At 37.4% G+C, this 15657-nt stretch overlaps 1 protein-coding gene and 1 long non-coding RNA gene across 6 annotated transcripts in view; one reads left to right on the top strand and one right to left on the bottom strand.

Moving 5' to 3' along the window:
• Nucleotides 1–15657, top strand: part of LOC309634953 — a 738917-nt gene that overhangs the window by 130600 nt on the left and 592660 nt on the right. The gene's annotated exons all lie outside the window — the stretch shown is intronic.
• HIVEP2 (HIVEP zinc finger 2) overlaps nucleotides 1–15657 on the bottom strand; it is a 193250-nt gene that overhangs the window by 6406 nt on the left and 171187 nt on the right. For all 5 annotated transcript variants that reach the window (XM_082405420.1, XM_082405422.1, XM_082405421.1 and 2 more), the window contains 4 exons: nucleotides 14488–14642; nucleotides 6995–7170; nucleotides 3532–3633; nucleotides 1860–2755 (listed from right to left, as the gene is read on the bottom strand). In XM_082405420.1, the coding sequence (XP_082261546.1) occupies nucleotides 1860–2755; nucleotides 3532–3633; nucleotides 6995–7170; nucleotides 14488–14642 (1329 nt within the window). The remainder of the gene's footprint in view (nucleotides 1–1859; nucleotides 2756–3531; nucleotides 3634–6994; nucleotides 7171–14487; nucleotides 14643–15657) is intronic.

The following is a 15657-nucleotide window of genomic DNA, read 5'->3' as shown; positions in this document are numbered from 1 at the left end:
ATCCTCAGGGAGGATTCCAAGGTCTATTCCTTCCTATCACATGAACAAAGCAGCCTGCTAAGAATTCTCTACAGAGGATTAAACTGGGTAATAGACCAAAGCCTCAACAGTTGGGCTTCATAAATGGTAAAGTTCAACAATTCTATTAAGTATCCAGGTGAACTGGTATTAAAAAAAAAAACTGGTGCAAACTGAATGACTAATAAAAACCAATCTCCTTTCAACAACAACCTTCTGGCCATAGATCCAAAATTTAGATGAAGTCCTTCAGTCTACTCCTTCACTTCCTTTGCCCAAGTTGGCTGCGAGTTGCTATTATTTTTTAATAACAATAGTGTGTTGGCACCAAAGGGTTATTTTTTGTGGCTGTAGTTGATCAGGAACAGGAGAGCCTCACCTCACACACTTCACCAGCATCATTGGGTCTATACCAGAAAAAGCATTTTACACCCTGGATGTGGTATCCTGGTATTGGAGGGATTTCTCACTCCATTCATGCTGCAATAGCATGAACTTCAGAAGAGCCCTGCTTTCTACTTAGCACCACCAAGACACAAAAAACCTGTGGAAATGTCCCTCTTTTTCTTAGCTTGCTAATTTATTCGTTTGACAAATAGTTACAAATAGTCCTGATAGCTACGCATGCTTCTGCAGTAATTGAACCATGAAGACTAAGCTGGTGGCGGGCTTGTAAACAGAGGGTGCTGGGGGCAGGGGAGTGGAATGCAGCAGGGAGTTTTCCTAAAGTTCAAAAATGACAACCTAAGCATATAATTCAGGGTGGTGAAAAGGTGATGAGAGGGAGGAAGCCGACCACTAGGGCAATGATAAGACGGCAGAGCTGGGAGCTGGCAGTGCTTCCTTTGGCTGTGAAGGACAGTGCCGACCCACAGGATGGAAATCCAGAGCAAAAAGAGAATGGCAAAGAACAGAGCCCAGGAAACAAAAAGCACATTTAGAGCGACCAAACTCCAAAGGTATCATTCCTCTGTCTACACTAGGTGCCTGCTTCATTCATTTTTTAAAACGCTACACAAGCTGAAAGAGACATCAAGGTCTACCACGCTGGTGGAATGAGGCAGGGCAGGTGCTTTTCTATGGATTTGCATAAGCCTACTGCCTACATTTCATCCATGGTTGCTGCTGTTGTTATCTTAATCTATAATGAGGGCATACCACAGAAATTGCCTCTGATGCTTTCTCCCTTAGCTTTCCCAACTCCCCATTCTCTGTGGGCTCAAGATCTCACTTTACAAGGGCACTCAGTAGCAGGAAGTGGTGGTACCAGGAAGAAAAGCATACATGTTCATGCCTTTCATTTATAAACATACCAAGGGGTTCATTCTCCCCTCGTCTGATCCCTCACTGGTTTCACATGTCCACTCACTGTGGGCAAAGTAATGAGTTTATTTTAAAATATTTTTTTTGATTGAAAGTCAATGCTAATGCCTGCATCAGAATCATTACCTGGCAAAGAGTTACATAAATGACACCTAAATGTCCCTGAGAACGTCTGTCTAGGCAGCCATGCGATTCCAAAGACTTCACCTTTTCTACTCATGCAAAGGTTTCAACTCCTGTCAATAATGAGTTAGGCTTAGAAAGCATTTAGAAAGATCTCCCCTGTTACCCGCTGGAAATGCTCTTCTCTGATGTAATACTACACTTGGGATAATACCACAGACATGTTACTGACAATAGCATGCAACAAAAATGTCTTCCTTCTATTTTCAGTAACCAAGTTTACTCCTCCCCATGAGAGAGACCCATGTCATAAAACATTTCACACTAGTGTGTCATCAAGAGACTCCAATGTGCTTGGACTTATATATTAGAAAGAGAAAGCTAATTATACTTACAGGAGGCCCCAATACAATTGGCTCTGCTTGCAAATACTGTCCCATGGACAACGGTGGGTTGTGGTATAAAGCCCTTCTGGGAGATGGTGCTCTTATGGTGGTCATGTATCTTCTCTCTCTTCTGGGAGAGAGGTCTCTTCTGGCCGTGATCTCTTTCCCAGGTGACACTGGCCTCCTTGGGGACAGATGCCTTCTTGGTGAAACATCTCTTTGTGATATCTCTCTTCTCAAGGCAGCTTCCTTTCTTGGTGAAAGATGTCTCATGGGCGACACATCTCTCCTAGGTGATAAATGTCTTCTGGGCGACAAATCTCCTTTGGGTATCAGATACCTCTTTGGTGAATTATCTCGACAGGGTGAAGAATCATATCCTGGTGAGGAATGGCGGCTGGAGGGTGAGAAGTCCCTTGGGGAGGAACTCGGCTCTGAAGACAGCATGCATTCTTCATCCATACAACTAGGGATGTCTAACCTGTCTTTGTCTGGTTCCGAGTCTGTACTTTTGCTCTGGAATAACCTCTGGTATTCTGTCATTGGAGTATCTTCACATGAGTCACTTGGTGTCATAAGCTGAGTAACCTGAATACTTGGCAAAGTAACCAAATAGCTGATCAATGAAGAATGCCCCAGGGAGCTATCAGAAGGAACCCCATGGGGCACAGCGCCAACATTCACAGGTAAGGAGGAGAATCTAGGAGGCTGGGGACTGGTGCTTCTTGATCTTGTTTTTGGTGTCAAATCTCCTTGGTCATCAAAGTCATCATCATCTTCATCATCATCATCATTATCATCTCCATCCTCACCATCCGATTCTTCAGCATCTGAGAACTGATGATCAGTTGAAATGCTGGACATGCTATGCTTCTCAGCCGCTTTGTGCAAATCTTCCATCGTTTCTGAAGCAATTGAACAAAGAGAGTGAAGATCAAGATCCAAACATGAAGGTTAGGAGCTAATTTAGGTCCCATCTCTTTCCAAAAGCTTTCCTCAACCCTCCAGCCCTTAGAGACAGTCCTATCTCTGAACTCCTATAACACACATGGGCACATACCTCTGTGACTCTAGATTGGTTCTTGTGTTTTTTTTATGTACCTATCTGGTTTCATCTCCACCCTGTAATACGGACTCCATAGTAGGACCTTATAACTCAAGCATCATACCACTCATAGAAAACCCTCAATAAATGGGTATGTAATGTTGTTAATGATGGTATTAGAGGAAAAAGAGAAGCAAGACTTGTCTCTACAGGTATAAGACCTCACAAGGCCCAGCTGACCCTCAGGTTTTCTATTGAGGTTAGTGATGGATTATTTTTGCTACTAGATTTCCTCTTAATAGGAAAAATAAGACAAATTGCTTTTCAAGTTTCCCAAAAAGTTTCATAAACTTTAAATCACCATCACAACTTAAGTGCAATTAGATTTCCTTTATGGTTCTAGATAGAAGTATTTCCATAGTAAGGCCTTTCCACCTCCTCAGCCAGAACTGAAATGCATTTCTTCTCAGTAAGTTTCAAGCAATTCAATGTGTCAGACTTCTTTTCTATATTTAGTATTTAGTAAAATGAAATGTGATCAGTATCTTTTTTAAATACCTAAATTTATTTCACCACCTTGGCCACAAAGCTCCAGCATGCACAGTAAGGAGGTCAGTCAACTAAAGTATGAAATACCTGCTTCCTCGGTTTCGGTATCATCCACTGATGTCATTGAGACCCCCAACTCCAGGCATTTCTTCATGTGTGCTTTAGATTTCATATGCTTCGTTAGGTTTCCTAGAAAATACAGCCCAAAAAAGAGCAATTGGTTACCAAAATGTGATGATTGCTGCAAAATTCAGTGTGAAATGAACTGACTTGAGATAACAAAGATTTGTTTCTTGCCCCTGCCCCTTGTCTCAAACTTAAGAGGAACAATTTGGCTTCTGAAGATATTAACCCCAGACAACTTCAGCCCAATCTCAGGTTTTCTTCATTCTAGAAGACTTGTCAAAGTCTAGGGTCACAGCTTTTCAAGAGTAGGCTCAAGTACGACTGGGAATCCCAGGCTTTCCTGGTTGAGAAGGGATCTAATATCTTTGGCCCAGTTGGGCCCACCTCCTTGGATTCCATATAACCAGGATGGCACAAGCTGGGTCACAACTCTCTGAGCAACTTCAGAATGAAATATTGCCATCAACACATCCACCGGACCCCAGACCTTCTGGCATTGATCAGATATAGATTAAACTTGCAGGATCCTCACTTGTCAGAAGAAAAAATATATGCAAACTAATGTTGGGGCCAATCCTGTAAATGAATTCAAAGATCCATACAAATACTTAGCTAACTACTTATAGGAAGCATTAGTCTCAGTATTTAGCATCTATCCATCTGGCATATATCAGCAAAGTTTATGACAGCAGCTTCTAAAGTTCTGGAGCAGCAAAATTCCTTTCTTATTTATCTTGAAACTCCCACTGTTCTACGAAAAAAGAAAGAATTTTATGTCAAATATGTATTATGATGATGATAAGACATATACAATTGTCCCTTATGTAAAATGGTGTAGTACAATTGGCCCTCCATATCCACAGGTTCAGCATTCACAGATATAAAGAGCTGACTATACAGTTATACGTGTACCTAAATACATATGTGTGTTTCTATAGATTTATATAATTGCTATATGGAATGTGAGAAATTATGAAAACACTGATCCAATCACCTTTGATTTAGGAGCTATGAAATTATATATATATTATTCCATGTCATATATATAACTTATCAAAAGAGATCCAGGAACTAATTCAGTTGTAATGGCCATATTATTATCTTTGTGCTTTGACGTTACTTTAGTAACATAGCAGCAAATGCTTTATTTTTAAGAGTAGGCTCATTGAATCTAGATGGAAACCCAGCCTGCTGAAATAGTTTATTTCCCCTTGTAGGAGTGTTTAGCTTACTATTAATGTAATATATGAGCCACAACTCTAAACTAGGGCACTGTTGTTTATTATTTTATTTATATTACTTTATTTTTTACTTAACGTTTGGCTTATTGCTCATATACCTATAAATTTTATGTGGTATTTTGATAACTCCAAACATAGAAATATGTTCTGGCCCTTATTGCTCTTTTTTATCAAAAAAATTATATCTACAATTTTTCTAAAGATCTAAAAAATTTTTAAAGACATATCATCAAGAATTCTACAATCTGTAAATTAATTAAATATACCTACAAATTAATGGAAATCATCTGCTTCTGTAAGGGTGCAAGTGATCTGAGTATGTGGACATATGTAGATGTTAGGTATGTCAAGATAGTTTTTTTAGATCTTAGTATGTGTTTCTTCTCCTATATTTTTCTTTCCACTCGTTTCAAGTAGGCAGTCAGGCTTTGAGCTCTCATCCTCAGGGTAGGTTTGTAGTTAGAAACAGGGCTCAGAAACAACCCCACCCTGACTTTGGCTTATTGAAGTCTTGAACATCTGAAGGATTATAGCAAAGAGAGGGGAGCAGGATGGCAGGAAAGGGCACCTGGAGAAGTGACACAGGCACAGAGGAGGTACCGGTCCTACAAGTGCGCTCTGACTCTGTGCTCAGATGACATGACAACAAGCACTTCAGCCAGAAGTGAAAACTGGCGAGGGGTTTCCCAGGATGATCTGCTCTTTTTAAGATTCCAAGACATTTGTACTTTCCCGAAGGGTGACAAGGAAACTCCAGTAATGACCAAGAATAAATTATTTCCTGCTAAAACTCCAAGACAATGGTTCAAAGCCAACTTTAATTTGGGAAAAAAGAAATAGCTATGCGATGTTTCTTCACACAGTGTTTCATGCAGCTATACCTACAGTTAACTCATATGCCCAGGGAATATCAGTTGTAATGACTGGCGGATTTGCAGTATTTCCTAAAACCAAAGTTTATGTTTTCTTATGTCCTAGGGAGTCTCTCAGTGAAGTTCTACATAAAAGGTCTTGATTGTGCAAAAGTGGATGGTATTTAAAGGACCTTATGTTTATCTCTTTTGAAATGCAAATGAACACTCCCTCCCCCTCTTTCTGGCTTACAAAGAGGCATACTTATAATATAAATATCTTTTTAATAAAGAAGAAACAGATACGTTGAGAGGCTACACATTTTTACTTCTGACAAACCAATAAAGACAATTTAGGATTTTGTGTATAAGAGAAAATAGGTACACATTTCTCTACCAAAGATTGTTTTATTTGATATTTATTTTTCTTGATGGGTAGTGGAGCAGATTAATTGACATGCAAATCTAAAGTTAAAACATTGGAAAATGTTAGTGTGAGGTTAGTGAGGGTGTGTCTAGAGGATCCATTAGTACTTCTACAGTAAGTAGTAAAACATACTTCTACAGAAGTCATCCACCTCTAATTCACTACTATTTGTATTCTGAGAACACTGGGTTTATACACATTTTCATAATTTTATAAAATGATAGAAATATAATTGAAGCAACATTTTAGTATAAAATATTTTCATATAAATCTACCTTCTAAAACCAGATTTTTTTTTAAAAAAGAGAATATCATTTCAAGGCAAGTCTTAGTTTTATGAGATTAATAGCTGTGGCCTGAGAGTAAGAAATTGTCTCTGTGCTGATAGATACACAGAATACAAGCTATCAAATTTCTATGCATAATTAATGCAAGTGTGGATGGAGGGGCCCACCAGGGAGTCTGCGGGTCTCTACATCATTTATAATCTTGAAACTGACCATGGGCACATGTTTTCTTTCCGGCTGCTGCCTTGCTTTTCTAATGCCATGGCATGGATTATCTCCCTGCAGTATTTCAATACCGGTGCAAAGATTCTCTAGACCACATAACATTTCCAACATGAGGTAATAGCTATCCAGGCAATTCTTAGCCACTTCCTTCGAGACAACTAGCCTGGACCTAAGTCTGTAGCTCTTACTTAGGTCATAAAAGGAGCCTCACTGTCTCATGTACATCCTCAGACCACTTAACATGAAGAGGAAAATACATTTTGTGGGGTCACATTTTCACAAAGAAAACCAACTAATTGTCGATGACAGTTATAAAATAGTATTCAGAATCTGGAGCAGTCATCAAAAAAAGTGTTTTTCCTCTAAAAAAAAAAAAAAAAATCAGACCTGTACCTTTTGTTTTGAAGGCGAAATTACATAACTTGCATACATAAGGCCGGACATCAGTATGAGTGCGGATATGCTTTTTGAGCATGCTCGGTTTCTTACAGCGAATCCCACATTCTTCACAAATGTACTTTCCACGTCCACGTCCTCTGACATATACATAATCTTCATTTGACTTATACCTGTTAAAAAAGGGAAAATACAGTGTGTTTCCAAATACTTTTGCATGTTATACATCAAACCAAAAGCTAATCATTTGCAAGACAAATTTTTAGGAGGGACTTTTACAAACAATTATTCAACTTTATTTCTACAAAGCCTGTGAAAACTATGCAGTAAAGTCCTGAAAGAACAGATTTGGCATTGTAAATAAAAGGGAATTTTTTTCTACACGGAGTTCAAAATGGAATTGGCTCTTCTATGAAGTGTAAATATATGGACTCCGTACAGATGTTCAATGGGCTTATATAAGCCTCAAAGAGTTGCAGAGCTGTGTACCTCACTGCCTCTGGCCAAGAAACATCCAAAAAGTTATACTAGCATATTTAAATCATCACATATCATTTGTTAACATTCCATCATCTAAGATGTGCATACACAACACACATACCCCTCTGAATTTGCTAGAATAAATATAACTGATTATAGAATTCTTCATTGCAAGTTTCTACTCTATTTTTACAATCCTGGCATGAGAGTCAGAAATTTCTAGCTTACACAGGCTGAGCTGAGCTCACCAACTGTTGCCTACAGATTTGATCTGCTCTTCCCAAGGACCATGAATCTGTACTAAAGTGAAGTCTAAATTTCAAGTGGCTTCTGGAAGGTACTGTTACATAATGAAAACTAGAAATTCTATTTTTCAATCAAATTTGCATTTCTTTCTGGAAGGATTTAATAGAGAAGTTTGAAAGGATAACTGAGGTCATCTAGTTTAATTAAATCAGTTAGATGAGCAAAGTCTTAGGTAGTCACTGTAATTATCAATGGAAGAAACCTATCTAGTGCTCACCATCCATCACATTTTGTTTAGAATACAGGGAAACATGACCTATCATAGAGTATAGCAGCATTCTACTGAATAACTCAATGAATATCATTATCTCTTAAATCTCAGGCGAGAATTATGAGTCTAATGTCATTCTTGGGAAGATATTCCTTTCGAAGGGCTCTTTTTATAACTTCAAAAGGTAAAGTGACCTACAAAATGCCCTAACTCAGTGTGGACTGACTTAAAGGCACTAGATTTACAGTTTTGTTTTGTTTTGTTTTACATTCTAAGAGCACTGCAAACTTCCCTATTTTGTTCTAGCTAATCAATCATCAGAAATAAAAGCAAGTTCAACTTCATTTGTCCAATCCACTGAAGAATATTTAAGAGAGAAAATCCATCCAACATATTTAAATATCCACTCTGCTATGGATATTATTTAATCTTAACATTATCTATTTTTTGGTCAGTACCAATCCAGGTGAGAATTGAGTAGTATCAGAAATATGAATAGTCAGTTTTGCATGCTTTCTGCTCCTTTAAATCTTTCCCGGGGCTTCCCTGGTGGCGCAGTGGTTGAGAATCTGCCTGCCAATGCAGGGGACACGGGTTCGAGCCCTGGTCTGGGAAGATCCCACATGCCGTGGAGCAACTGGGCCCGTGAGCCACAATTACTGAGCCTGCACGTCTGGAGCCTGTGCTCCGCAACAAGAAAGGCCGCGATAACGAGAGGCCCGCGCACCGCGATGAAGAGCGGCCCCCACTTGCCGCAACTAGAGAAAGCCCTTGCACAGAAACGAAGACCCAACACAGCCATAAATAAATAAATAAATAAATAAATCTTTCCCACTTAGGGACAAGGAATTTCCAAAGTCAACTTTTTCTTCAAAACTATTTTGAACTTTATCTTTCATCTCACATTGTCTTTTGTAATAAAGAAGAAGAGAACCTAAAGATGCAAAATATCTTTCATCTTTTAATATCACTATTCTCTGCCCCAAACTGGATGAAACTACCTCAGGACAATAGAATAAAACAAATAATTTTATAGAAAGCAACTTTTCTTCAGGGAAGGGTACTTTAAGCTTACTGTGGCCCAGGCCCATCATTGAACTTGATGTACAATGTATTATCTTCAAATAACACTATTTTAATGTCTCAGCTGATTAACTTGCTTCCAGAATGAAAATAGAGTAAATTTTGTATAAAATATAACTGTATTAGAAAAGTCTGCACAAATAAAATATTTACCCTTCAACAGTTCTGCAGACCCATGAATTTACTTGATACAAGAATTAATGGATTTTGAAAAAATAATTAAAAGATATGATGAATTGGGCAATTGGAATTGACATGTATACACTGATGTGTATAAAATTGATGACTAATAAGAACCTGCTGTATAAAAAAATAAATAAAATAAAATTCAAAAATTAAAAAGAAAAAAAAGAATTAATGGATTTTGAAAAAATAATTAAAAGATATGTTTGATTAAATTACTAAGTCTATGAATTAAATAGTAATAAGAAACATATACACTTAAAAATTTGGTCAGTAATACTTTTTTTTTGAACATATCACTTTGCAATTGGCAAAATAAGAGGTGGTAACACACTTCTTGGAATAAACAGCTGATTACCACCAGGCAGAAGATGGATCACAGATTAAGGAATGATATCAATTACAGGAAAAAATCTGTAAAAAATACAAACACATGGAGGCTAAACAATACACTGCTGAATAACCAAGAGATCACTGAAGAAATCAAAGAGGAAATCAAGAACTACCTAGAAACAAATGACAATGAAAACATGATGACCCAAAACCTATGGGAGGCAGAAAGAGCAGTTCTAAGAGGGAAGTTTATAGCAATACAATCCTACCTCAAGAAACAAGAAACATCTCAAATAAACAACCTAACCTTACACCTAAAGCAATTAGAGAAAGAAGAACAAAAAAACCCCAAAGTTAGCAGAAGGAAAGAAATCATAAAGATCAGATCAGAAATAAATGAAAAAGAAATGAAGGAAACAATAGCAAAGATCAATAAAACTAAAAGCTGCTTCTTTGAGAAGATAAAATTGATAAACCATTAGGCAGACTCATCAAGAAAAAAAGGGAGAAGACTCAAATCAATAGAATTAGAAATGAAAAAGAAGTAACAACTGACACTGCAGAAATACAAAGGATCATGAGAGATTACTACAAGCAACTATACGCCAATAAAATGGACAACCTGGAAGAAATGGACAAATCCTTAGAAAAGCACAACCTCCTGAAACTGAACCAGGAAGAAATAGAAAATATAAACAGACCAATCAGAAGCACTGAAATTGAGACTGTGATTAAAAATCCTCCAACAAACAAAAGCCCAGGACCAGATGGCTTCACAGGAGAATTCTATCAAGAATTTAGAGAAGAGCTAACACCTATCCTTCTCAAACTCTTCCAAAATATAGCAGAGGGAGGAACACCCCCAAACTCATTCTACGAGGCCACCATCACCCTGATACCAAAACCAGACAAAGATGTCACAAAGAAAGAAAACTATAGGCCAATATCACTGATGAACATAGATGCAGAAATCCTCAACAAAATACTAGCAAACAGAATCCAACAGCACATTAAAAGGATCATCCACTATGATCAAGTGGGGTTAATCCCAGGAATGCAAGGATTCTTCAATATATGCAAATCAATCAATGTGATACACCCTATTAACAAATAGAAGGGTAAAAACCATATGATCATCTAAGTAGATGCAGAAAAAGGTTTTGACAAAATTCAACACCCATTTATGATAAAAACCCTCCAGAAAGTAAGCATAGAGGGAACTTACCTCAACATAATAAAGGCCATATATGACAAACCCACAGCCAACATCGTTCTCAACAGTGCAAAATGGAAACCATTTCCACTAAGATCAGGAACAAGACAAGGTTGTCCACTCTCACCACTATCATTCAACATAGTTTTGAAAGTTTTAGCCACAGCAATCAGAGAAGAAAAAGAAATAAAAGGAATCCAAATCAGAAAAGAAGAAGTAAAGGTGCCACTGTTTGCAGATGACATGATACTATATAGAGAGAATCCTAAAGATGCTACCAGAAAACTACTAGAGCTAATCAATGAATTTGGTAAAGCAGCAGGATACAAAATTAATGCACAGAAATCTCTTGCATTCCTATACACTAATGATGAAAAATCTGAAAGAGAAATTAAGGAAACACTCCCATGTACCATTGCAACAAAAAGAATAAAATACCTAGGAATAAACCTGCCTAAGGAGACAAAAGACCTGTATGCAGAAAACTATATGACACTGATGAAAGAAATTAAAGATAATACAAACTGATGGAGAGATATACCATGTTCTTGGACTGGAAGAATCAACATTGTGAAAATGACTATACTACGCAAAGCAATCTACAGATTCAATGCAATCCCTATCAAACTACCAATGGCATTTTTCACAGAAGTAGAACAAAATATTTCACAATCTGTATGGAAACACAAAAGACTCCGAATAGCCAAACCAATCTTGAGAAAGAAAAACAGAGCTGGAGGAATCAGGCTCCTGGACTTCAGACTATACTACAAAGCTACAGTAATCAAGACAGCATGGTACTGGCACAAAAACAGAAATATAGATCAATGGAACAGGATAGAAAGCCCAAAGATAAACCCATGCACATATGGTCACTTTATTTTTGATAAAGGAGGCAAGAATATACAATGGAGAAAAGACAGCTTCTTCAATAAGTGGTGCTGGGAAAACTGGACAGCTACATGTAAAAGAGTGAAATTAGAACACTCCCTAACACCATACACAAAAATAAACTCAAAATGGATTAAAGACCTAAATGTAAGGCCAGACACTACCAAACTCTTAGAGGAAAACATAGGCAGAACACTCTATGACATAAATCACAGCAAGATTCTTTTTGACCCACCTCCTAGAGAAATGGAAATAAAAACAAAAATAAACAAATGGGACCTAATGAAACTTAAAAGCTTTTGCACAGCAATGGAAACCATAAATAAGATGAAAAGACAACCCTCAGAATGGGAGAAAATATTTGCAAATGAAGCAGCTAACAAAGGATTAATCTCCAAAATTTATAAGCAGCTCATGCAGCTCAATATCAAAAAAACAAACAACCCAATCCAAAAATGGGCAGAAGACCTAAACAGACATTTCTCCAAAGAAGATATACAGATTGCCAACAAACACATGAAAGGATGCTCAACATCACTAATCATTAGAGAAATGCAAATCAAAACTACAGTGAGGTATCACCTCACACCAGTCAGAATGGCCATCATCAAAAAATCTACAAGCAATAAATGCTGGAGAGGGTGTAGAGAAAAGGGGACCCTCTTGCACTGTTGGTGGGAATGTAAATTGATACAGCCACTATGGAGAACAGTATGGAGGTTCCTTAAAAAACTAAAAATAGAACTACCATACGACTCAGGAATCCCACTACTGGGCATATACCCTGAGAAAACCATAATTCAAAAAGAGTCATGTACCACAATGTTCATTGCAGCTCTATTTACAATAGCCAGGACATGGAAGCAACCTAAGTGTCCATCGACAGATGAATGGATAAAGAAGATGTGTCACATATATACAATGGACTATTACTCAGCCATAAAAAGAAACGAAATTGAGTTATTTGTAGTGAGGTGGATGGACCTAGAGTCTGTCATACAGAGTGAAGTAAGTCAGAAATAGAAAAACAAATACCGTATGCTAACACATATATATGGAATCTAAAAAAAAAAATATATATATATATATGGTTCTGAAGAACCTAGGGGCAGGGCAGGAAAAAAAGAAGCAGACGTAGAGAATGGACTTGAGGACTTATATATACTACCAAATGTAAAATAGATAGCTAGTGGGAAGCAGCTGCATAGCACAGGGAGATCAGCTCGGTGCTTTGTGACCACCTAGAGGGCTGGGATAGGGAGGGTGGGAGGGAGGCTCAAGAGGCAGGGGATATGGGGATATATGTATATGTATAGCTGATTCACTTTGTTATAAAGCAGAAACTAACACACCATTGTAAAGCAATTATACTCCAATAAAGACGTTAAAAAAAAAAAAAAGGAATGATTGGGACATAGCCCATAACATGGTACAATGAAATGAGGAGAAAATTAAATATGGCCCAATCCTTTTGGATCATCAAAACACAGCAATAAAATGTTCACATATGCTTTTTCATTTGTGTCCTTCGTTAGTGGAGCATACAGTAACTGTGAAAGTCTCGCTAATCTAGTACAAGTTCACTGTTATGAAGAAGACTGCTGAATGTAAGGGTTGATTCAGTCACAGGGATCACTCATTCTCTATAAAGATAAAATCTCTATTTCTCTTGTTTGTATTAAAAGATGAGGAATGTGAAAAAATAGTGAGACAAGCTTCATGACTACAAACAGCTGTGGCTTTAGTGGTGACAATACTAGGCATCCTTCCAAGGGGGCCAACCTTACCAGGGAACCAACTTTGATAATCCATCTCCAAACTCGTAAATCTATGTGAGAAATTGATACTTCATATCACCAACCACTCAACATTTTAGAGTCAAACAGGTAACATAATTTTGTTCTCCAAATATAATTAGAATAAATTCATGCTCATGGAAATACGTAAATTATAGATCTGTTGCAAAGATAAGGTAGACACATCACAATCCCCAAACGTGGTTAACGTCCTTTAAAATTTTTAAATTTTAAAGCAAAAGTGTGGGCTTTTTCTCTCCTGTGACTAGATTTAAGACATCTTTCTATCAAAATCTAAAACTGGATATTACACATACATGCAGTGTTTCTTAACTAGATAGACAACAAAATCATTGAACCTTATTACTTGAGTTTCTGCAACTCAGAATTCAACATTTAAAAAGAAATTCCTAAAGACAGAGAAACTGTCACAGACCAGAGAAGTTTGGGGAAACATGACAACTAAATGCGAAGTGGTGCCCTGGCTTAGATACTAGAACAGAAAGAGGGTATTGAAGGAACTGGTGAAATCCCAATAAGGTCTGGACTTTAGGTAATAATAAAAACAATAAAATAAAACTAGTTTCTAGGTTTATACATGAGTGTGCATGACTGCATTTTTGTAAGCATAGAATAAAAATATGTCCATTAGTAACACAACAAATGCCTATAAAAATAATACCAAAGAATGAACAAACTTAGACAATATCAAGAGTCCAGCAATTTAGTCGATTTCATATTAAATTAGAGGTATGAAAATTTAAGGCAGAAGTTCGAACCATATACAATAGGGACATTTTCATTAAAAGCAAGTCATGAAAGCAAGGGCACAAGCTCATTATCTATTACCAGACAGACTTCAGAAATGTGTATAGAAAAAGGAATTTGCTTTATGCTTCAGACCAGAGGAGATACGACTTTTCCATGCAGACACTCAGGACCATTTACGCTGAATTTAATGGAATACTTTAAATTTGCACATGTGTTTCCTTACCCTCCTTCAAAGATTTTAATTCGAATGGGCTCAGCTTGTTTGGATCCAATATCCTTATCTCCATGAATATCTCCTTTCCCTCTTTCCTTTAAGATATTTCCCATTAGTTTCCTTTCTAGCTTGCTGCCAAATAAAAAGGTCGCATCAGGTTTCATCTGTAGGCCAAAAAGAGAGAATCATTTCGTATGCATTCCCTAAGACACAGAGGAAGCGCACACATCCCACTCTTCCATGGTCTCTGAAAATCAGCCTAAACTCCATGCTAAAAGGCTATAGGCCAGCTACATAAAATAAGGGACAACAGGGATAAAATCAGAAAAGATGACAGTTTCTACAGAATAAATTCAACATTCTGTTAAAAAAAAAACCCAACAAGACCCCACTAGCACTTACACTGTACAACACTAATAACAATGTTAAAAACATGTTCTGTTTTTGGAAGTAGCTATTCAAACAATCTCTAGGCGTTTAGAAAATATTCTCAAAAATTATTAAAGAGAAATGGTAACTGAAATGAGTAAATATATTTTATATTTTATTTATTATATATTTTTGTTTAAGACCTCCATGTACTTCTTTATTAATTTAGCATAAATTCCAAAGTGGCCCTTATTAATATTTTTATAATCCTATATGTAAGGCAATAATTGTTCATGTAGGAATGAACCTGCTAATCCCTTGGAAAAATGAGTTTTGAGAGAAATATATTAAAAATAAATTTTAGTAAAACGTATAGCCAATGGGAACAACTCCTCCTTCAGAAGTTCACAAAGTTCAGTTCTAACACCCTGCAGCCTCCTTCCTGACCTTTCCTCTCCTGTGTCCACTCCCTGTTCTATGTCCTCATGTCACAATTTCCTGAAGTCCTCACATCAAAGGAAAGTTGGTCTGCTAGGTCACTAACAGAGGTCGGAACGGAGAGGAACTCAAAGGAATTAGTCCCTGCGGTGGGATTTCACTGCACCTGGCTGAGGAGATACTTTGTGCTTGGTACTTTCCTAAGTACTGACTGGTACTGACCCCTCATAACTAAGTTCAGGGTCAATGGGTAAGGCCTGTTTGCAGAGGACCCCCTCCCCAACTCTGGTCTTCATTTTACTTGTATGTTTTTTTCCGTACGTCCTTCACTACGTATTCTGCCCAGCAATCAAATCCACAACACAGAATGCT

Source organism: Balaenoptera borealis (genome assembly GCF_965194805.1).
Source record: "Balaenoptera borealis genome assembly, chromosome: 9".
NCBI classification, from domain to species: Eukaryota; Metazoa; Chordata; class Mammalia; order Artiodactyla; family Balaenopteridae; genus Balaenoptera; species Balaenoptera borealis.
Note: the sequence above shows the minus strand (reverse complement) of the source record. Positions and strands in the feature narration are given on the sequence as shown.